This window comes from Rhinichthys klamathensis, unplaced genomic scaffold (assembly GCF_029890125.1).
Source record: "Rhinichthys klamathensis goyatoka isolate OS25496 unplaced genomic scaffold, OSU_Roscu_1.1 h1tg000599l_1, whole genome shotgun sequence".
NCBI classification, from domain to species: domain Eukaryota; kingdom Metazoa; phylum Chordata; class Actinopteri; order Cypriniformes; family Leuciscidae; genus Rhinichthys; species Rhinichthys klamathensis.
Genome location: NW_026607054.1, coordinates 1,098,424 through 1,123,422, shown reverse-complemented (window position 1 = coordinate 1,123,422; position 24,999 = coordinate 1,098,424). Strand labels below are relative to the sequence as shown.

Sequence of the window (24,999 nt, the reverse complement as noted above, 5' to 3'; positions counted from 1 at the left end):
GCAGACCATCGACAAGACACTAAAGGGAACTGTGGTAACTTTAAACACTCACAGCGTTGAACCCCATGCACTCCAACACTCACTCCATGAAACAGCTGTTTACTGTCTTCCAGAATGACTTTGCCCAAACTCAGCTGGTAACAGCCCTGATGACAAACCTGCTGCAGGGGGTGAACTCCTCCATCGACAGCCTCGCCAGGGGTAGAATTCCACCGCACCTGATACCCTTAAGCCTCGTGAAAACCGTGCTGGCGTCCGCCATCACCACGCCAACTGACTCTTTACAAATACACCTTTCCTACTCTCTGGGTAGTGCCATCCCTCTCTGCGCCGACTACAAGCAGAGAAGTTGGGGGGCTTTCTCTCGAACTTGCCCATCATAGAGTCAAGCCGAATCTACCGGCTCAAGAACATTGTCAAGGTCAGATTTTGAAAAATAACATTCACATCAAGATCCACACGCCGGACGGGGTTGACTGCAACGACAGCAACACAAAGCCGCCCTAAGCTCCGAACCCGTACGTGTGCACATTGACCAAAGAAATTCACTATCTCTGCCCTAACAAGCCTTTCCTCAGAGACAACACTGACGGAATCTGCGGGCTGCAGATCAGCGACACCCGCTGCCCTGCCGAAGCCAAGCTACGCACTCAAGGCATCAAGACCCAAGCAGAGAGTGTAAGTGACAGGCGGCTCGCTAACACTCCTGTGCGCACAGCTGCACTCACTTACGACCAGAATGACACTGACACCTGTGTCACCTCGCTCCACTAGAGCCTGTGAATCCAAGCACCGGAAAGTGCCATCCTTCACCTTGACGACCTGGCATGATACCATCTTCCATGCAAAGAGTACAAATTAAAACTGGAAATCCCATCCTTCTCCAGGTACCACACTTTCACCCTAACTCCAGAACGGGAGTTGTGGTTTGCGAAAGGGGGGGTGATCCCAGCTAATTGACATTGCTCCTATCGACACAGCTCTCCAAGCTGTGTCTCTACTACCCATTCTGACTACCTCACCTGTTGTCCAAGCCTGGACCGCAGCCGACACTGCACGGTGTACCTCTATGGTAGTCAGACACACCCTGACACTGGGCTTGACCTTCACCCTATACAGGAGACTCAACGAGATACAAACATCTTCAGCCAAGCTCACGAAAGGTTTCGGACGAAACCCGCAAAAAGGGGGTGCCAAGTCAGAGACCAGGCCAGAGGCAGCTTCGAACCTCATAGAGCTGAATCCTCAGCCCTAATAATCACCTGCTGCATGAGTCATGATTCACCTGCCATCCGTCCATTGTGATGATTGTTGTCCGATTAAGTCCACACAGGGACTTCATCAGACAAAAAGGGGGACTGTAAGGACTGGGCCAGGGTGAATCTGAATAACTAAATACCTTCGTGCTAAAATCCCAAAGCCTTTAGCTCCAAAAGGCCTGGAACTTGAAAAAACACACACACACACACACACACACCTCCCCCACAGCTGACACCCACACTCAGGACAGAGCGCGGTGTCCGCTTACAAGACATTAAGACATTTTATGACATTTTTGGAAGGTCCCAAAGGAACTTCTTTTCTTTAAAAGACATTCAACCAGATATATTTGATGTGTTTTTATGTGTGTCCATTTGCCCATGTCACATTGGAATAACTGTGACTTTATCATTATGCATTTTTACATTTAACTGTCTATTCCCCAGTATTGTTATACGTCGTTCTTGGTCTTGTTTTAATTCTCATGATCCAGCGGAATTAATCAGATACAAGAAATTACAGTAAAAGTTATGATTCTATGTGCACCAGCTTTTGGGGACAGTAAGAACCAAAACTTAACATGCTGTCAGAGCCTGGGGCCTTAGATAACAGCATTTACGACCGCACCAGGAATGTCAGAGAAGTATGTCTGTCTCTCTCTCTCTCTGAATTCTAACCAAGGAGGAGAAATGAATCCTGTATTCATATATATATGCTATTATATATCCACTTGAGAATTGTATGAACGACGTATCTAAGTTCCCTATTTCATGAGTTGCCTTTCTGTGGTTTGGTCTATGTTTCTCGACAACTCTTAATTGGATAATGTTCAAACTTTGCCAACTAATGTTTAACCAAATCCATTGGTGGCAAGTTTGGTCTCGATAAACTCCAATCTTCGTTCCCCATTTGTTAATTGACATTACATTTTGCTAAACTTTGTGACACATTAGTATTATAAGAATTGTGAAGATTCTTCTCTTAAACAACCGACGAGATTAGGGTTTCAGATGTCTCTCTCTGGAGACAAAGGGCCATAAACCCAAAGTCCCGCCTGTAAACTTCCAACCCTCTAATTGGCCAAGCCAACAGGAAGAGGCTGGATTTCTCATAGTGTGATAAATGACGCTTCTCCTCTGCGCTCGCTCTCTTCCTGCCGTGTCATGATGTAACGTCTCGCCTCCGGGCGAGCTCTTCGCCTTTCTTTTATTTGTTTCTAGTTTAGTTTGTGTTTTTCAGTTGTAGATAAGTCTCTGTGTTTAATTCCAATCGACGATTGAAAAGAAAACCCTGTGACATATCTCTTCAGCAAATCCATCTACGAGGGACCTTTAAACGAGCGCGCGCTCTCTTTGAAGGAGAAACACGCGCACGTGACCACGTGACGCGCCGGACCGAGAGACACACACGCTTCTTCAAAGCCATGGAAAGATGCAACGTTAACTCCGCGTGATTTCCCCGTAGAGATCTTTATTCCCTTTTTGTTAGTCAAAGTTTTGTTTTCCGTAGCCGACTCAGTTCACTTCCACGAAGTGAAACGAACTTAGCCGAACTATTTCCCTTTGGAAATGTTACAACAAAGACTGTAAACCTCCGTTCAACACGCGCGCCACGCAACCCACGTGACGCTTCCTCACACCCAAAAGGACTCAGCTCACGCGGCCAGACAGGGCCGTACAGGAATGTTTCGGCACAGAGAGAAACCATAACATACGTTGATTGCAAGTATAAATCTCTTTATAGAGCTTCTAAGAAGTTTTAAGATGATGTTCCGTGTTGTAATCGGAGAGGTGAATGTCTTCCTGCCAATGAAATTCTCCCAATTTCTCTGTTCTCTCTCTCCCCATCCCCTTTCCTCTCTCTCTTACTCGCTCACGCGTGTACGTTATCCATTGTCCAAACTTTATGCATTTCTCGTTCATTGATGTCTTATTGTATTGTTCATTGTTGTCTATGTGTTTGTAAATACATATATCCCATGTAACCGTAGTAAATACATAAGTAGTCATGCCTTTATTAAATCCATTATATTCATTTTGATTGATGTTACTGTGTCTGCTCATACTCCAGGTCTCTGAAATGAATAGATCAAGCTACGGCTTTGCTTTATAAATTAAAAATACTTTTAAAGAGTATGTGTTTATAGGGCAGAAAACCCAGTTCTTCTGGCCAGAGAATTGCGTTTCCTGAAATCCTATGAAGTAAGATGATATGTGGGATTCCCCCAATATTAATCTGACAATTGAGCTAATTAAATTTTACCTGTCTGTAAAACGTGATCTATGCAATCAACTTGTAGTTAAAATGCAAGGATACACGTATGCATGCAGGTAAAGTGATAGATCCTCCCTTAGAGGGAGAGTAAATTCAATGTAAGATTGATCTAATCCAAACATGTATGAATAATTATTAATTACCAATTATTAATTAATTTATGCAAATTCCCCACGGATTAGATCCGCCCTGAATCCTTACACCTAATATAAAGTGACCCATTTATAAAAGCTTTCAGAAATAAACTCAATTTAATCTCAGTAATGGGAAGATTGTATTATGGTAATAGAATGTCTCTTTTGTTAGGGTGAGTGTTGGGGTAAATCATTACAAGTAACTGGAGTTATGTAATCAGATTACTTGTTCAAGTAACTAACTAGTAAAGTAAGCATTACTTTTAAAATTTACAACAAAATATCCGAGTTACTTTTTCTAATAAGAAACGCAAGTTACCGTTTCACATGTATTGACTGACAGCTCTCCTGTCCACATGTTGAGACCATTCGAAGTGTGTGTGTGTGTGTGTGATGGTTATTGTAGTTCTGGACTAAATGTGAGCATTTACTCATCTCACTTGCACAAAAAAAAGATTCAATATTCCTCGAAATCAGAATCAGAATACTATCCAAACTTCCAATAACTAAATATGTTAAATAAAACATACATTTTTATGCATTTAATCTCACTTTATTGACCAATGAACTTGCTTCTGACCTTCGATGATTCAGTTAAACCAAGCAAAAATGACTATAGATTTTTTTGTTTTTATTGATAAAGTATTAAACTTTCTTCTCCTGCATCCTATTGTTCTTTAATCCAGAACAGCAGCTGAAAGATTTGTTTGAGCTGTTCCTCTACTGTACTCTACTGTACTCCACTGTACCTCTACTGTACTCTACTGTACACTACTGTACTGCACTCTACTGTACACTACTGTACTGCACTCTACTGTACACTACTGTTCCTCTACTGTGCTCCACTGTTCCTCTACTGTACACTACTGTTCCTCTACTGTACACTGCTGTACACTACTGTTCCTCTACTGTACACTACTCTACTGTACTCTACCGTACACTACTGTACCCTACTCTACTGTACACCACTGTTCCTCAACTGTACACTACTGTTCCTCTACTGTACACTACTGTCTTCTACTGTTCCTCTACTGTACACTACTCTACTGTACTCTACCGTACACTACTGTACCTCTACTGTCCTCTACTGTACACTACTGTTCCTCTACTGTACACTATTGTTCCTCTACTGTACACTACTGTACACTACTGTTCCTCTACTGTACACTACTCTACTGTACTCTACCGTACACTACTGTACCCTACTCTACTGTACACCACTGTTCCTCAACTGTACACTACTGTTCCTCTACTGTACATCACTGTTCCTCTACTGCACACTACTGTTCCTCTACTGTACACTACTGTACACTACTGTTATCTACTGTTCCTCTACTGTACACTACTCTACTGTACTCTACCGTACACTACTGTACCCTACTCTACTGTACATCACTGTTCCTCAACTGTACACTACTGTTCCTCTACTGTACATCACTGTTCCTCTACTGTACACTACTGTTCCTCTACTGTACTCTACTGTTCCTCTACTGTACACTACTCTGCCGTACACTACTGTTCCTCTACTGTACACTACTGTTCCTCTACTGTACACTACTGTTCCTCTACTGTACACTACTGTACAGGAGTGAATCTGCATTTCCTTCAGCCTGAGGATTATTATCTCACTTTTAGGTGTGAAAGGGTCTTTACATTTCCCAAAAATATAACTTTTTTGTTATAAAAAAAACAACAATCCCAGCCCAGGTGGAAAAGAAACGCAAAAGTAACAATGCATTACTTTTCTAAAAAGTAACTAAGGGTGTATTCACACCAGGAAAGTCCGATAGTTCACTTGCTTTGGTCCGGACCAAATATATATATATATATTTTTGGTACGGTTCGCTTTCACACTGCTCTTTTTGCAAGTGAAACAAAATTTGTCAACAAAACCACACGTGTGCTAAGGTCAAGGATTCTCAAGTAGGGAAATCAGGAAGTGCAAAAAAGGCTCAGCATGGAGATATTTCGTACTGCAATATTTGTTATTTTACTAATTTTGTGTTATTCTGTACAAACGCAATATGAAGAAACTGCGCAGAAGACGGATAAGGTATAAAGTTTTCATTCATAGAGAGGGGCTATGTTCACACATTCAAATAATGAGATTCTTATTGTATATACTGCTAACAAGTGCTGTCAATGTTAACGCTTGCGATTTAAGTTTGTCCAGTTTAACGCAGCATCATCCTTGTATTGTAACTATCGTTACATTATATGAACTGCAAAAGCTTTTTTTGCATCTATGCACGATTAGACTAAAGAGAACGCGCTGTATGTGAATGTCCTGATGCACACACTCATTTATTCATTCCATTCCAATGATGCACACACACGACGCGCAGAAAGACGCGCAACAGTAGCGTGTGGCCAGACAGCGCGCCGGAATGGAATTCTCTTTCGCACTTGAACAACAACACAAACCATTATGCCAAAATCTCCGACTACGGAAGCCTGTTAACTCAAAGGCGCAGTGCTCTCTTGCAATTGGGTCGGTTCATGTTCACACCGTAAACAAACCGTACCAGAGTTCCTTTGGAACCGTACCAAGACCACCTCTTCAGCTGGGTCTCGGTTCGGTTGTTTGGTCCGCACCCGAGTTCGATTGCTGTATTCACACCTACCCAAAATGTCCGCACCAAGGGGGGAAACGAACTAGAGTTCGATTCAATCGAACCAAACAAGGCAGGTGTGAATACACCCTAAGTAAAACAATTAGTTACTTTTAAAGTGAGTAATGCAATATTGTAATGCATTACTTTTCAAAGTAACTTTTCCCAACACTTGATATGACACAAATATGGGATGTTCAGATTTACCTGTGAATTTGAGCAGCCACTCCAGGCCGATCTTCAGCATGTGGAGGGGCTTCTGGGCTCTGTAGAGCGTGATGGGTTGAGTACAGCGATGCTGCACGTACAGCTCCAGATGGTCCTGAAGATTACAGCCCACACCTGGACACACACCACAAGGCCATAAACTCATCTACAATCCCAACATCAGTGGAGGTCACGCCCAAAAACTCCCCCAAAGCCAGCATGGACTCACATTTGGAGCATAAAGTGTGATCTGTGGAGAGGGGAGATTAGAGGAGGGAATGAGGTCACCTGGGAGATGCTGTGTCACCGGAATATCGTGTTTGCGAAGCTCATCTGCGTTTCCCACTCCAGACAGCAGGAGGAGCTGTGGAGAGTTTATGGCTCCGCCGCTGAGAATGACCTCCTTATCAGCAAACACCTGAAGCAAACATGAGAAACGCTCACGCCTCAACCATAGACTGTAAAAGCGTATGAGCGTAGTGTCCGTGAGTCACCCCTGAGTGTTTCTGAGAAGCGTTTTTGAAGCCCAAAGTGGGCGGAGCCGGCCGTCGCCATCTTGGCAGCATCACTCCCGGATAAACGAAGATGTGCGAGGCGGATTAGCTGAGGTGACGTGACGCTAACAGACAGACGGCTAGCAGTGACATCAGCGGCAATCCACCTGTCACTCAAGTGGCCACGCCCTTAATAATACAGAACTTTAAAGCTTAATAGCCACTTTTAGCACCAGGCTGTAAACATGTTTTTTTCTGCTGTAAAGTTGAGCATTTTAACATGGGGGTTTATGGGATTGAGTCTCTTCTGCAGCCGGTCTCTAGTGGCCAGTGGATGAACTGCAGTTTTAGTCACTTCAGTGTTGGATTCAAGAGAGAGAGGAAGGTTGCCGCTCACACCTCAACAAACCACTCACTTGACTTTAATGAGCGAGAGTGAAATGTCAATGTCAATGTCACCTTTATTTATATGGCACTATTAAAACAACACAAGTTGACCAATGTGCTTTACATTCTCACTGAAGAATAGAAAGAGAAACATACACTACTGCAAAAGCCCGATCCCCTTTCTGTCTTAACTTAGTCCGTGCAATTTTCAGCAACTTTTGAGTTGATGATCTCAAGGTTCTTCCTGATTGATACTCCATTAACAGAGCTGATAAATAAGTCGGTGTAAGGTCATGGAGTGATTTATACACCAATAAAAGAAGTTTAAAATCAATTCTATATTGTACCGGAAGCCAATGTAGAGCGATCAAAGATGGAGTGATGTGTTCTCGTTTCTTAATATTCAATAATAATCTCGCAGCCGCATTATGGACCTTTTGCAGCCGTAGAATAGAAGCTTGACTAATACCCTTATATAAAGAGTTACAATAATCAAGTCTTACAATCAAGTTCCAATAATCAAGTGAAAGAGTGATGACTGAAGATAAGCCACAGGAAGAGGAACCGACGTCAACACAATCGCTTATCAGCAGTCAGTCATTTCCAGAGCGGATGGGAAAAAAGACCCAAAACCGCAACGGTGACTTATGTAGGTTGATCAGATTAATCACATCACAGATTAACAACCGGCGGAAGTGTTCTCTCAGTCACGAGATAAGTCTGATTCTGCAGGTGCTAAAAGTGAACTGAATTATCCAAGAAAATGCTGCGTTCACAGCCAGAACACCAGTGGTGGACAGTAACAAAGCAGTTACTGTACTAAAGTACATTTTTCAAATATCTATACTTTATCTGAATGTTTTTCTTTTGGGAAACTTTTACATCACTACATTACAAAGCATAATATCGTACTTTTTACTCCAATACATTTAACTGAAACTTAAACTGAACGAGTCATTGATGAATCGCACTGATCGGATTGCAGCTGGCCTGGAGTCAGCGACTCACTGATTCAATGATCCGGTCAAAACCAACCGGGATATTGTCGGATCTTAAATGGGGTGAAAAGTAAGTTATCAATGCCAAATATTAGCATTGATTATAGTAAATGAAACTCATAATTACATCAGTTATTTGTGAACTAAATCTGCTGTAAAATTAAAAAGTATAATGTACAACAAGTTTTGGTTAAGAATAAAAGGTTTGCTTATCTGCACTAATCATATAACTGCTGATAATGAAAGTTCATTAAAAATCAATCAAAAAATACTTTTACTCAAGTAATGTTGGCTGGAGTAATATTTGAATAGGGTGTCTGTACTTTTACTCAAGTGTTTGATTAGTGTACTTCGTCCAGCACTGCAGTGTGCAGATCAAACATGCCGTCTACTGAGGGTCCTTCATTACAGATGCCTTGACTATCCACAGCCTCGTTTGAGGGCTTTCTGGAGGCTCGATGGAGTAGAAACAGCAAACAAAATCATGGCAAGACTGGGCAGCGGAAAGAACACCTGTTTGGAATATTTAAACAAGTTTAAATTCACCATTAAATCAAATTGTACAGTTCTTTTTTTGGGAATATTGCATATCGTAAATGATTTAAGGGTGCACATCATCATTATAGTTTTAATAATCTTGAATCAGAATAACTCCCTCTTACAGCATCTCTTCTCTTCTCTGATGATGAGGGCGGGGCAACCTGTCACTCACATGAGATCAGCCAATAGCAAACCACAACCATCCAATCAATTCCCCACAGACACAATCAAGCCCCGCCCACATTTGTTCTTGTTCCTGAAGCGTTTCACTCGATATACGACACAATAGAGGAGAAAAGACCAGCTCAACTTCACTTTCATGATGATTTTAAAGGTAACAAGTGATACAGCTCAACACTTCAAACACAAGACTTTACTACTTAAAACCAAACCCATCCATATCAACCTTCTACAATACCTGTAAATCACTCACATATGCAACTAAAGTGCGCTAAATAATGTCTACTAAAACTGAGTTGTACAAACATTAAACTGCACATAAGGCACTTTTTAATATCAGAATACACAAACACATTTACTGACTGATTCAGATGCAGAATTTGAAAGTGTTTGTTTCATATCTGAAGTAACAAAGCACAAAGATAACTAGGATTTATTGAATGGGAGGCAACGCTACAAAGTAATGAACAAAACTTTGTAGCGTTTAACTGAAAACAGCACAGACTATAAGAACGATTCTTGGGACTTAAGAATGTATACGGGATCGTAAAATGAGAATCGATTAAAAAAAAGAATCAAGAAATCGATATTCTTTACCCAGCTCTACTAAGCGACACACAGACTGAAGCCGGACAGGAACATGAGTGCAGTGTGAAAAGATAATTGGACATGTTTCTCACCTGTTTGGTGTGTCCGTTCTGCTGGTACTCGACCCCTCGCGCGCGGGTCCCGTCGAACAGGACTCGGGTCACCATGCAGCGCACCTCTGTGCTCAGGTTGGGTCTGGCCAGCGCGGGCCGCAGATAAGCGCTAGCTGTGCTCCATCGCTTACCTGTGCCAGGACAACAGAGGAGGTTCATCAGACTAGCACAAAGCAAGCGCTCATACTCATGCCAAGTATTAACCCTTAAACTCATTCACTACCCTCGTCCTCATTCAAGTTTACACTTAAACAATGACCTTCTTAATATTGCTCAATTTATTCACTATAAACAATAAAAGAATGTCTGTTATGTAATTAATTTTTTTGTAAAAAGTGTATAGGGTCGCTAGTGACCCGAGGAATGTAATAGTGTAAGTATATTTTTTCTGCGCCACAATAATTAATTCTGGCGATCAAGGTTGCGATGTCTGATACATTATGATGATGTGATATTCAACCCTTCCAAGTTCCAAAAAGAAACGAAACATGTTTTTTTTTGTTCTTTTGTAATTGTTATTAAAATATCAGGATAGTTTTATACAATTGCGGCAGTTAGAGATCCAATCGTGTCAGATATAGATCCGGGTCTCTAAAGACCAGAAAATGTAATAATGATTGGCGAATCATTCATACATTAAAGGGGTTAAACTACTACAGACAAGAGTTATTCCTCAGGTCATGAGTCATGAGTTATTCCTCAGATCATGAGTCATTCCTCAGGTCATGAGTTATTCCTCAGGTCATGAGTTATTCCTCAGGTCATGAGTTATTCCTCAGATCATGAGTCATGAGTTATTCCTCAGGTCATGAGTTATTCCTCAGGTCATGAGTTATTCCTCAGATCATGAGTTATTCCTCAGATCATGAGTTATTCCTCAGATCATGAGTTATTCCTCAGATCATGAGTTATTCCTCAGATCATGAGTCATGAGTTATTCCTCAGGTCATGAGTTATTCCTCAGATCATGAGTCATGAGTTATTCCTCAGATCATGAGTCATGAGTTATTCCTCAGGTCATGAGTTATTCCTCAGATCATGAGTCATGAGTTATTCCTCAGATCATGAGTCATGAGTTATTCCTCAGGTCATGAGTTATTCCTCAGATCATGAGTTATGAGTTATTCCTCAGATCATGAGTCATGAGTTATTCCTCAGATCATGAGTCATGAGTTATTCCTCAGATCATGAGTCATGAGTTATTCCTCAGATCATGAGTTATTCCTCAGGTCATGAGTTATTCCTCAGATCATGAGTTATTCCTCAGGTCATGAGTTATTCCTCAGATGAGTTATTCCTCAGATCATGAGTTATTCCTCAGGTCATGAGTTATTCCTCAGGTCATGAGTTATTCCTCAGATCATGAGTTATTCCTCAGATCATGAGTTATTCCTCAGGTCATGAGTTATTCCTTATTCCTCAGGTCATGAGTTATTCCTCAGGTCATGAGTTATTCCTCAGATCATGAGTCATGAGTTATTCCTTATTCCTCAGGTCATGAGTTATTCCTCAGGTCATGAGTTATTCCTCAGATCATGAGTTATTCCTCAGGTCATGAGTTATTCCTTATTCCTCAGGTCATGAGTTATTCCTCAGGTCATGAGTTATTCCTTATTCCTCAGGTCATGAGTTATTCCTCAGGTCATGAGTTATTCCTCAGGTCATGAGTCATGAGTTATTCCTCAGATCATGAGTCATGAGTTATTCCTCAGATCATGAGTCATGAGTTATTCCTCAGGTCATGAGTTATTCCTTATTCCTCAGGTCATGAGTTATTCCTTATTCCTCAGGTCATGAGTTATTCCTCAGATCATGAGTTATTCCTCAGGTCATGAGTCATGAGTTATTCCTCAGGTCATGAGTTATTCCTTATTCCTCAGATCATGAGTTATTCCTCAGGTCATGAGTTATTCCTTATTCCTCAGGTCATGAGTTATTCCTCAGGTCATGAGTTATTCCTCAGGTCATGAGTCATGAGTTATTCCTCAGATCATGAGTCATGAGTTATTCCTCAGATCATGAGTTATTCCTCAGGTCATGAGTTATTCCACAGGTCATGAGTTATTCCTCAGATCATGAGTCATTCCTCAGGTCATGAGTTGTTCCTCAGGTCATGAGTTATTCCTCAGGTCATGAGTCATTCCTCAGGTCATGAGTTATTCCTCAGATCATGAGTCATGAGTTATTCCTCAGATCATGAGTCATGAGTTATTCCTCAGATCATGAGTCATGAGTTATTCCTCAGATCATGAGTCATGAGTTATTCCTCAGATCATGAGTCATGAGTTATTCCTCAGATCATGAGTCATGAGTTATTCCTCAGGTCATGAGTCATGAGTTATTCCTCAGATCATGAGTCATGAGTTATTCCTCAGATCATGAGTCATGAGTTATTCCTCAGATCATGAGTCATGAGTTATTCCTCAGATCATGAGTCATGAGTTATTCCTCAGATCATGAGTCATGAGTTATTCCTCAGATCATGAGTCATGAGTTATTCCTCAGATCATGAGTCATGAGTTATTCCTCAGATCATGAGTTATTCCTCAGGTCATGAGTTATTCCTCAGGTCATGAGTTATTCCTCAGGTCATGAGTTATTCCTCAGGTCATGAGTCATTTTTGCGACGAGAATTTTGTGCGTAAAAAACAAACAAAAATAACGACTTTATTCAACTCTTCATGTTCTTCTCTTTGGGCCTCGAGATAGTTCACGTAGTGTAACAGCGCAGCGCTTCTAGGTTGTACATTACACGCATCACACACATGACCAGCGTCGGCAAATAGTGAGCCTACGTGTGACGTACAACACAAAAGCGCTGCGCTGTTACACTACGTGAACTATCTCGAGGCCCAAAGAGAAGAACATGAAGAGTTGAATAAAGTCGTTTTTTTTGTTTGTTTTTTGCGCACAAAATTCTCGTCGCTTGATAAACTTAAAGATAGAGCCACTGTAGTCACTCCGACTATTTTAACGATGTCTTTAACTTTTCTGGGCCGGCAGGTTTCAATCCCTTAGAAGCCTATGGAGGAGTGATCCAGCTCTCAGATTTAATCAAAAATATCTTAATTTGTGTCCCGATGATTAACTAAAGTCTTGCGGGGTTGGCACAACATGAGGGTGAGTAATTACTGACAGAATTTTCATTTTGGCGTGAACTATCCCTTTAAGCACAATAAGGCATGAAAAACGAATTCAACGATTGACTCGTGCGCTGACTGACAGACACCCGATCCGCACAGCATGCAATCAAGAAATCAGTTCTCGATCGCGGCTTATTGCACCTGAATGGTCAAATATACACACAATCATAAAGTCTTTGTGTTTGGGAAGGTTTGGAACACGTGAGGGTGAGTAAATGACTTTTTTTGGGTGAACTAATTCCCAGGTCCTGAAGTTTACCTCTGTGTATGGTCATGTCCATCCAGCCCACTCCCTCCTGCTGGAAGCCGTTCATGTCCTCGGTGAAGGGGTATCCGGCCTGCTGGCCCGCTGAGATGAACGCGTGGTGTAGAGGGTGATCCGTCTTCCCTCGGGTCACATGCAGTGGGCCGTCTCCTCCCCGGTACCGGTCCGGCCCGAGCTCGTGAGTCTGAGCCTTCCGGAAGTACGGCAGGCAGTGGTCGTAGTCCCAGCCCTCGGCGCCCTCGCGCTGCCAGCGGTTATAGTCCTCGGCGTTGCCCCGGATGTACACCATGGCATTGAGCGAGGACGAGCCGCCCCAAACCCGACCCCGGGGCCAGTACATCACCCTGTCCTCCATGTGTGCCTGAGGCAGTGTGTGGTAAAACCAGTTGTAGCTGTCGTCACAGAGGTTATAGGTCAGAGCGGCGGGCATGTGGATCTTCCAGGACAGGCGAGTGCTTCCCAGATGCTTGTCTTTGGGTCCGGCTTCCAGAAGCAGCACCGACTCCGACGGGTTCTCCGACAGACGGTTGGCCAGAACACAGCCGGCAGACCCAGCTCCGACGATCACATAACTGTAGGACTCGGTGCTCTTCTCCACTGTCGTACTGCTGGACCTGTGCTGACGGACGGGGGTTTGTTTGAGCGCTGCACATGTGTGTGGGATGCCGATGCTCCTGCGAAGAGACGAGAGCCTCGTAGATGACGAGAAACACCACATACTGATGGAGATCACAGATCACTGATGCTCATCTGAAGGAGATCACAGATCACTGAAGCTCATCTGAAGGAGATCACAGATCACTGAAGCTCATCTGACGGAGATCACAGATCACTGATGCTCATCTGACGGAGATCACTGATGCTCATCTGAAGGAGATCACAGATCACTGATGCTCATCTGAAGGAGATCACAGATCACTGATGCTCATCTGAAGGAGATCACAGATCACTGAAGCTCATCTGACGGAGATCACAGATCACTGATGCTCATCTGAAGGAGATCACAGATCACTGATGCTCATCTGACGGAGATCACAGATCACTGATGCTCATCTGACGGAGATCACAGATCACTGATGCTCATCTGACGGAGATCACAGATCACTGATGCTCATCTGAAGGAGATCACAGATCACTGATGCTCATCTGAAGGAGATCACAGATCACTGAAGCTCATCTGACGGAGATCACAGATCACTGATGCTCATCTGACGGAGATCACAGATCACTGATGCTCATCTGACGGAGATCACAGATCACTGATGCTCATCTGAAGGAGATCACAGATCACTGATGCTCATCTGCGGGCTTGAGGAGCAAAGGCAGAGAACACTGCGTTAAACACATCACAGGATACAGTTGCGGTTGGGTTCCCACACTTTACAGTCATTACAGAATAAGGATTTATTAAAAAACACGTAAAACATGTATGTCCACGAAATACACCCGATTTCTTCTAGTCGGTAACAAATCAATATCCAAGTTATTCTGCAGAACTGTCACTTTCTGCCCACGAAATACATCATCGCTGTTTACAATCACACAAACCGTCTATTGCTATTGATTTTTCTTTATAACTGATTGATCCAAAAGCTACCATCAGTAAACCGATAATGGCAGATGTAATAGTATAACTCTGCTTGTCTATGTTTGTTAGAGGTGGGTTGTTATTAAAGTCCCCCTGTATTCAATAATTTCATCCCTTAAAACTCATCTATCGGCTCATTTAGTATGCGTGGTTCTAAGAATATGCAAATGAGCCCCGCCTCCACTCACTCACTCAGCTCAGAGATCCACTGGTTGACGATCACACGTTGATCTGATTGGTTACAAGGTCGTTTGTGACGTCAGAAACACCAGCGATTTCAAACCGTGTTTTTGAGACTGTCTTTGGTTCACTGCAGTTTTAAGCATAAAATACTCAGCAATGCTGTCGACTTATGAACTTACACATGGTGTGTCTTAAAGCGTATTAAACACCACATAGACACATAAACAACATTAAACGCTGGATTTACACCACAGGGACTTTAATGACTCTTTCTGCAGACTACATTCTTATGGCAAACAGTGTCTTTATAGGCCAACGCTGACAGTCACCAAATTCAATCGGTGAAAACAAGTTCCGACAGGGATATTCGGCAAAACACAGCGCCGTGTCTGTGGCTGTCTGTCCGTGCGGTGGGAACTGGGTCATTCATTCAGCCATTCAGTTCAGAAACAAATGATTTATGAGCGGTGATTGAATCATTCATTCAGCTGATTCATTCAAATGCAGTGATTTATTCAGGATCTTTATAAGTGAGCCATTGAGTAATTCACTCAACCAATTCAATTCAGAATGAAGCAGCACTGCTGTGTTTCTCAGACACGCGTAACGGAGAATTACATTGGCAGAACAAAAACACACAAATTAACAGGTTAACTGGCAATATCTCATTCACTAAGCATGCGTGAAATGTGAGTACGGACGATTTTAAGAACAAATCACGATTCGCCAAAAATTTCATAATAAAATTAATTCTAAATTTACGAAAAATTATAGGAACAACTGAAACCACACGCACGCAAAAAGCACTTTGTACGGCCTTATAATCGTGTTAAGAAGTTATATTTCACCCTAACACGACTACCATTATATTGATGTTGCAATAATTGTATTATAATCCATATATAAAATTATATAATAAAATAATAATAAAATTTACTTTCATCTTAAATACCTTCCATCATAGGCCTATACCACAGTTAAAGAGTAAGAAAGGCTGCTAATAGGTTCAGCCGTGAGGTTTCTCTGAACAACGCAGATTAACGTGTGTGTGTACAGCGGCTAACGACTGTTACACAGAATTTACACGGGTCAGTGTAGAGATGTGTATTGTGAGCACTGGAGAGAATGGCACACTTGTCTTTACTCGAGGACGTCAGGCTTGAGGAGTGAGCGGAAAGCCCTTATACTCCAGTCATTTTAAGCCAAAATGGGGGTCAACCTTGAACAAATTGCAACAGAAGCAAACTCAACTGATTTTGTATCCTCAATATGTCCTGAAAAAAGCCCAGAAGAATCCCATTAGGGGAAAGTTTAGAAAAAGACCCAAATATATCCCATTCATACGCCTATTCATTCTCTTTCTCACATGAAAAGAGTAAAAGGTTTAACCTTTAGATATCATCATGAAAATCACTGAGTTGATTACTTACATCAAGACAAATAACAAAATGTATTACAAGTTTTTTGCAATTGTTTGTTAACATGGACAAATGGTGCATAATATAATTACATATGTGCTAATTTGCATAAATACCCAAACAGATCTAAACATTGGGTATAGCAGGTGAAAATGTCTTGTTGAATTTTGTTGACATATAACAGTAAACTATTTAATATTAAGGTCTGAATGGAACCCATTTAGGCTACCCATGAACATTAATGCAGGAAGAGGTACTTTAGAAACCAGCCTTTATTAATTATTATGGCAGAGATGGGGTTTGGGGCTGGGTCAGTGGGGCTGGGTCAGTGGGGCTGGGTCTGTGGGGCTGGGTCAGTGGGGCTGGGTCTGTGGGGCTGGGTCTGTGGGGCTGGGTCTGTGGGGCTGGGTCTGTGGGGCTTGGTCTGTGGGGCTGGGTCAGTGGGGCTGGGTCAGTGGGGCTGGGTCTGTGGGGCTGGGTCTGTGGGGCTGGGTCTGTGGGGCTTGGTCTGTGGGGCTGGGTCAGTGGGGCTGGGTCTGTGGGGCTGGGTCTGTGGGGCTGGGTCAGTGGGGCTGGGTCAGTGGGGCTGGGTCTGTGGGGCTGGGTCTGTGGGGCTGGGTCTGTGGGGCTGGGTCAGTGGGGCTGGGTCAGTGGGGCTCGGTCAGTGGGGCTGGGTCTGTGGGGCTGGGTCAGTGGGGCTGGGTCAGTGGGGCTCGGTCAGTGGGGCTCGGTCAGTGGGGCTCGGTCAGTGGGGCTCGGTCAGTGGGGCTCGGTCAGTGGGGCTGGGTCAGTGGGGCTGGGTCAGTGGGGCTGGGTCAGTGGGTCCGGGTCAGTGGGTCCGGGTCAGTGGGGCTGGGTCAGTGGGGCTGGGTCAGTGGGGCTCGGTCTGTGGGGCTGGGTCTGTGGGGCTGGGTCAGTGGGGCTGGGTCAGTGGGGCTGGGTCAGTGGGGCTGGGTCTGTGGGGCTGGGTCTGTGGGTCTGGGTCAGTGGGGCTGGGTCAGTGGGGCTGGGTCAGTGGGGCTGGGTCAGTGGGGCTGGGTCAGTGGGGCTTGGTCTGTGGGGCTGGGTCAGTGGGGCTGGGTCAGTGGGGCTGGGTCTGTGGGGCTGGGTCAGTGGGGCTGGGTCAGTGGGGCTGGGTCTGTGGGGCTGGGTCAGTGGGGCTGGGTCAGTGGGGCTTGGTCTGTGGGGCTGGGTCTGTGGGGCTGGGTCTGTGGGGCTGGGTCAGTGGGGCTGGGTCTGTGGGGCTGGGTCTGTGGGGCTGGGTCAGTGGGGCTGGGTCAGTGGGGCTGGGTCAGTGGGGCTGGGTCAGTGGGTCCGGGTCAGTGGGGCTGGGTCAGTGGGGCTCGGTCAGTGGGGCTCGGTCAGTGGGGCTGGGTCAGTGGGGCTGGGTCAGTGGGGCTCGGTCAGTGGGGCTCGGTCAGTGAGGCTGGGTCAGTGGGGCTGGGTCAGTGGGGCTGGGTCAGTGGGTCCGGGTCAGTGGGGCTGGGTCAGTGGGGCTGGATCAGTGGGTCCGGGTCAGTGGGGCTGGGTCAGTGGGGCTCGGTCAGTGGGGCTGGGTCAGTGGCTGGGTCAGTTGCTGGGTCTGGGTCAGTTACCCCTTTTCCACCAACGCATTTTGAGAGCCGGTTCGGAGCCGGTGCCTGCGCGCGAACCAGTTCTTTGTGTTTCGACAGCCAAAGAACCGGTTCTCGGCCAGGAAAACTGGTTCCAAAGCGGCACCAACTCTTTGCTGGACTAGAACCATTCTTTTACCACGTCATGCTTACGTCGGGGGCTGGGGGCGGGTTTAGATAACATATTTTCTGACATATAGGATCGCAAAGCCAGGAGAAACATTTGCAGAAACACGATGTAGTCCGCCATTGTAATTGTTATGCTTGAAGTTGGCGCAAGCGTTTCTAGTTTTTTTTTTTGTTTTTTTTTTATTGAAAACGTTATGTAAACAAAGGAGAAAACAGTCACAATATAGAACAAATAAATGGGGGGAAAAAAGACAAGACTACATATAACAAGATTACATATCAAGATTACATATCAAAGGAAAAGATTAAAAGACTTACATATTTCAATTGTTTTTAAAGCCTTCTTGGTTCACGAGTTAGAGATAATCCCAAAGTAATGTTGTACTTGCAAGCGTTTCTAGCTAAGATGTATGGCGACGTACACAGTGACGTAACGACGTCGTTCGCTGGGCGCTCTAGTCAGTGGAAAAACAAACAGGTTCTGAGAAGGTTCGCAAGTTGAACCAACTCCGAACCAACTTTGAACCAGCACCAGTTCCGAACCAGTTCGTTTTTGGTGGAAAAGGGGTAAGTGGGTCCGGGTCAGTGGGGCTGGGTCAGTGGGGCTGGGTCAGTGGGTCCGGGTCAGTGGGTCCGGGTCAGTGGGTCCGGGTCAGTGGGGCTGGGTCAGTGGGGCTGGGTCAGTGGGTCCGGGTCAGTGGGTCCGGGTCAGTGGGGCTGGGTCAGTGGGGCTCGGTCAGTGGGGCTCGGTCAGTGGGGCTGGGTCAGTGGGGCTGGGTCAGTGGGGCTCGGTCAGTGGGGCTCGGTCAGTGGGGCTGGGTCAGTGGGTCCGGGTCAGTGGGGCTGGGTCAGTGGGGCTCGGTCAGTGGGGCTCGGTCAGTGGGGCTGGGTCAGTGGGGCTGGGTCAGTGGGGCTCGGTCAGTGGGGCTCGGTCAGTGAGGCTGGGTCAGTGGGGCTGGGTCAGTGGGGCTGGGTCAGTGGGTCCGGGTCAGTGGGGCTGGGTCAGTGGGGCTGGATCAGTGGGTCCGGGTCAGTGGGGCTGGGTCAGTGGGGCTCGGTCAGTGGGGCTGGGTCAGTGGCTGGGTCAGTTGCTGGGTCTGGGTCAGTTACCCCTTTTCCACCAACGCATTTTGAGAGCCGGTTCGGAGCCGGTGCCTGCGCGCGAACCAGTTCTTTGTGTTTCGACAGCCAAAGAACCGGTTCTCGGCCAGGAAAACTGGTTCCAAAGCGGCACCAACTCTTTGCTGGACTAGAACCATTCTTTTACCACGTCATGCTTACGTCGGGGGCTGGGGGCGGGTTTAGATAACATATTTTCTGACATATAGGATCGCAAAGCCAGGAGAAACATTTGCAGAAACACGATGTAGTCCGCCATTGTAATTGTTATGCTTGAAGTTGGCGCAAGCGTTTCTAGTTTTTTTTTTAGGTTTTTTTTTATTGAAAACGTTATGTAAACAAAGGAGAAAACAGTCACAATATAGAACAAATAAATGGGGGGAAAAAAGACAAGACTACATATAACAAGATTACATATCAAGATTACATATCAAAGGAAAAGATTAAAAGACTTACATATTTCAATTGTTTTTAAAGCCTTCTTGGTTCACGAGTTAGAGATAATCCCAAAGTAATGTTGTACTTGCAAGCGTTTCTAGCTAAGATGTATGGCGACGTACACAGTGACGTAACGACGTCGTTCGCTGGGCGCTCTAGTCAGTGGAAAAACAAACAGGTTCTGAGAAGGTTCGCAAGTTGAACCAACTCCGAACCAACTTTGAACCAGCACCAGTTCCGAACCAGTTCGTTTTTGGTGGAAAAGGGGTAAGTGGGTCCGGGTCAGTGGGGCTGGGTCAGTGGGGCTGGGTCAGTGGGTCCGGGTCAGTGGGGCTGGGTCAGTGGGGCTGGGTCAGTGGGTCCGGGTCAGTGGGTCCGGGTCAGTGGGTCCGGGTCAGTGGGTCCGGGTCAGTGGGGCTGGGTCAGTGGGGCTGGGTCAGTGGGGCTGGGTCAGTGGGTCCGGGTCAGTGGGGCTGGGTCAGTGGGGCTGGGTCAGTGGGTCCGGGTCAGTGGGTCCGGGTCAGTGGGTCCGGGTCAGTGGGGCTGGGTCAGTGGGGCTGGGTCAGTGGGGCTGGGTCAGTGGGGCTGGGTCAGTGGGGCTGGGTCAGTGGGGCTGTTTCTGGGGGATGAGTCTGAGGGAAGAACAGGAGACATGGGTAAGGAGAATGCAGAAGACAAAAGGTAGGTGAAAAAAGTGTCTGGATCAAAAAATCTAGTTACATACACAATGCACTCAATGCCCAAACCCAATCTCTGCAATAATAATTAATAAAGGCTGGTTTCTAAAGTACTTCTTCCTGTATTAATGTTCATGGGTAGCCTAAATGGGTTCCATTCAGACCTTAACATTAAGTCTTTTACTATTATATGTCAACAAGATAAAAAAAAAAAACATTTTCACCTGCTATACCCAATGTTTAGATCTGTTTGGGTAATTATGCAAATGAGCACATATGTAATTATATTATGCACCGCTTGTCCATGTTAACAAACAATTTAAAAAAAACTTGTAATACATTTTGTTGTTTGTCTTGATGTAAGTAATCAACTCAGTGATTTTCATGATGATATCTAAAGGTTAAAATTTTTACCCTTTTCATGTGAGAAAGAGAATGAATAGGCGTATGAATGGGATATATTTGGGTCTTCCCCTAATGGGATTCTTTGGGGCTTTTTTTTCCTTACTCAGGACATATTGAGGATACAAAATCAGTTGAGTTTGCTTCTGTTGCAATTTGTTCAACCTTTTTTCATAAAATGACTGTACTATTATATGGAGATGTTTGAGCGTGTTTTATGCAAATGGCTAACCTTGTACACGTGTCCGCTCATTTACAACACTCATTCACTAACATCAGAACGAGGTTTACAAATTCATGTGCGTACGAAAGGCGTAGGATTGTCGTGAGAAGTTCTCCTGTGCGTACAAATACACGCAATTATTAATGCATGAGACCCATTGTTTCTAAAATGTCAGTTTCTTAATATTACCTCCATTGAACTGTTGTATTAAAGTAATATAACACTCACACAGTCTTGTTGTTCTGAATGTCAGAACAGTTGCATTACGATCCATTCAGTGCTAATATTCAGGACAGCAAGATTGTGTGATTTTGATTAATTATGAAACGCATAGTTGTGGTTTCTGATGCCAACATCACTACACAGCTTCCGTAGTGTTTCTGTTTATGTGCTGCTACATTATATATTCGATATTATACTGATTATTATAATAAGGATCAATAATAGTTGATTTAGGCAAGGCTAACGCAAGCAAACTTTTAGTATTTGAATAAGAACCACAACACTAGAACTGAAGAATAGTGTAGCCTGTTAATGATTTATTCTGAATGGTTTAATGTGCGAGTAATGTGACTGTCCTGATAGTGTTGAGTAGCTGTCAAACAAGCTTCAGTTTCACCCGAAACATCATTGAAGAACAAGATTGCACCAGATAAACTAGAATTCTTCAAATTAAAGTTCACAAGTTCACAAACTTCCATTAGATGTTGTAATGTTCATCAGAACTCGTTACTCGTAGGCCTACAAACACACAAACACACAAACCCAGGCTTTGTGTTAGACTCGATCCTTCAGGACTCGATGAGACTCCGGCGATCTTGTGCAAATTCCTGCAGGATTGTTTGACTTGTTGAAATCTCATCAATGATTCACAAGACAAGTCCAGGCATTCACTCTTACAGTTTTTATTGATAAATGTTCTGCTTTGTCGACGGTTTTGAGTTGTTTAACGAGAGAACACTCAAAACACAAGAGATTCCAGGCGTGAGTGTGAAACATTAGTTTCAATAGGCGTTGATGCGCAACTTTCCCTTTAAAACATCAGACTTTGAGCTGATAATCCCGCGAGACTGCTTTGTAAGCGAGGCATGCACAGTTAAAACCATGAAGTTAAGTAACTAGACAAAATAACAGCTTACCGTGCAGTCAGTGCTCTCTCTCCCCACACACACACACACACACACACACAGCTGACCTGCAGCGAAGTGAAGGACTCCGACTGAAGCCCCGCCCACAGACTGGCGCCGCTCGCGCTATGGGCGTGGTATGAGAGTGATGGGCGTGGCGTGTAGCCCCTCCCACACTCGGCTGTTCTCCTCAGTGCGCTCATGCATCAACAGAAACAAGCTGGTCTGGACATATGATTGTTTATTTTGTTTTACCCACTGTTGTCCAAGAATTACAGTCTTATAATACGAAAATGTATCCTAAAAATTAAACTTAAAAATTATGAGAAGTATTAAGAATGAAAATTGAAACACATTCACCAGTGGAACTATTTCAGATGCAGACGCCGCAATTTACTGCAGCAAAGCCATTTTAAAAATAATTATAATGAAAAAAACTAAATATGAACTAAATTTGTGTTTAGCCTATGTCATAAAATCTGACAAATGTCTTCTAAAATACTCAAGAGCTAAAACAGGCAAAAGTGCAATAAATTATAGGCCAATTAAAGCAGAATCAGGACTTGTGGGTGTTCAACAGCATTTGACATCACAATAATCAAATAAACATATGGCGAATACAATGGCGGAATAAGTCTGAATAAATAAAAGAGCCCATCGCTGATTTGGTAGGTTAAACCAGTATGGTTGAAATGGTGTCACGACTCGACTTTGGCTCGGTTTGCTTCACTGCAGTTTAGTACCAAGGTTACTTTCATAAACAAAAACTGAAACTGAAACTAAGACTATTATTCAAAAAATATTTTCGTAAACTGAAATAAATTGGACGTTTCAACATAAATGGAAAACTAAAACTAAATGAAACTACCAACAGTTACTGAAAAAATAACCAAAATAAAATAATAAAATAAATAATCGTTTTTGTAATTAATCATTCTCGCTCTCATCCTGTAGCGGAAAATCACGCTTTATTTGTCAATGTACAAGTCTCGCGTCTTTTGCAGCGTCTCGCGCGACACGACGTTCTAAATACGCGGCAGCGGCGGCACTCAAGTTAAAATAAGTTCAACTTTTAAAAGACGCGTCTCGAGACCTTCGTTCCCCCATCCCACTGCACGCGCCTTTACCGTTTTTCTGTGTGAACTACTAAGACGCAGAAATTGCCAAATACGTATTTCCATCATGTCTAGACCGTGAGCAAATACAGCTGTACCTGAATTCCAGGTAAGATAACCATCTCTGTGAAACTAAACAAGACACCACACTGAGCAGAAAACGGAAAACACAGAGAGCCTATCATGTCTAGCCCACGAATAGACGTACATTTGTCAGAGTAGAAGTAAACTAAATGTCTGGACTGAATAGAACACATGAATATGAGTATGACTATGAGTATATGATATTAAAAGATACAATAGACAAAAAGCATAAATGGATCAATTCAAGAATAATATGTTTGAAAGGATTAATCATACAAAAAAACATACAAGAATAATCAAAATAATCATACCCATATTTTTTCTTTTTCTTATACACCACATGTTTAAAGTAACACTAGTTTTCAACCTTCATAATATATTTCCAAGACCCTTGTGATGGTACATCGACTTACAATAGGTTAAATGACACGTCTGCCATAGCTTGGCGTGGTCTGTATTGCTTTTACTTGCACTATGTAACTTCGGGTTTCGGGTAGTAACCCGAGCACAAAAAGAACTACAAAACTCGACTGCTTTACGGCATACGTCACTTCCCCCACCACTTCCTCAAATTGTCTGTGGCCTGGGAGTCTCCTGCATATTGATAGCGTCTCCCTGATGCCCGCAAATTAGTTCAAATCTCCCGGAATCTAGAGCGCGCATGCGGGACAGAACACACTGCGCGAGCACGGCAGAGAGGGAGAGAGCGAGAGACCTTGCCAGTGTGCCTCACGAAAGCTAGTCAACCCGCCCCCCCCCCCCGTCAACAATCCAGTCACCAAGATATACCTCCCTGAAATGACTTCTTGCAGGTTGGGATGTCTGCCATTGTTGATTCCAAAGCCGGCGCTGGATAAACAGCGAGCGTGCGCGTGCGACCGTAGGCTGCGGTAGGCTAAATTATTTACGACAGCAGTAAAGGCCATTGCACACTGAGTCCGAAATTTGCATCCGGAATTTTCGCACGTTAAAAAAAAAATTCAACCTCAAGTTATGTCAATCACGCTTGCACACCGCCTCCGAAACTTTTTTTTTTGCGTTTTTCGCATCCACAGCCAGCATTTTGAGAGGTTTTTTGACAATTCAGGGCTGGGGGAGCTCGTTCCGCACATCATTGCACATGCGCAGTCCTTTCAGTTTCGGTTTTCAATTCGATCAAGTGTTTACATGTTCTCTCGATCGGATTAGAAAAGGAATAAACCTCCCCTTTCAATCAGATCGAAATTTCGGATCGATTAAGGTGTGATTGAGCAGCCAATTCGATAACTAATGTATTATTTGGGTACAATATAGGCATATAACCTGTAGCCTATACAGCTGTTCTGTCTGCTTCCACCGGGCCGCGCGTGTGCCCGTGTGCCCGTGTGTGTGTGTGTGTGTGTCCATCTGCTTAGACATACTGCCAGTCTCTGTTCAGGATCGATTGGTTCACAGAAATTGGTGGTCTTCTTTTTAATATGTGGCAAAGCATCAAACTGTTCCACTGACATTCTGAAGTAAATTTTGAATCGCTCGGCTCGGGATAAATTCGCAACTCCTTGATAAGGAAGCGGAACTCTCCTTCCTCTCGGCGCAATTTCAGGATTGGATGGACCCAAAATTATCTCTCTATTCTCATTTCAATAAGAGAGAGGGTAACAAAATCATCCTTACTGCTTGACGAATCCATTTTGTATTTTTGTGCGTTT

At 44.0% G+C, this 24,999-nt stretch overlaps 1 protein-coding gene across 1 annotated transcript in view; it reads right to left on the bottom strand.

The window, feature by feature from the left end:
- The window catches only part of chdh (choline dehydrogenase), a 42,514-nt gene extending 20,365 nt beyond the window's left edge, over window positions 1-22,149 (bottom strand). The window contains exons 1-5 of the mRNA XM_056240448.1: window positions 22,125-22,149; window positions 13,190-14,503; window positions 9,767-9,918; window positions 6,776-6,905; window positions 6,488-6,622 (exon numbers count right to left, since the gene is read on the bottom strand). Of these exons, the coding sequence (XP_056096423.1) occupies window positions 6,488-6,622; window positions 6,776-6,905; window positions 9,767-9,918; window positions 13,190-13,913 (1,141 nt within the window). The 5' untranslated portion in view covers window positions 13,914-14,503; window positions 22,125-22,149. The remainder of the gene's footprint in view (window positions 1-6,487; window positions 6,623-6,775; window positions 6,906-9,766; window positions 9,919-13,189; window positions 14,504-22,124) is intronic.
- Between the last annotated feature and the right edge of the window lie 2,850 nt (window positions 22,150-24,999).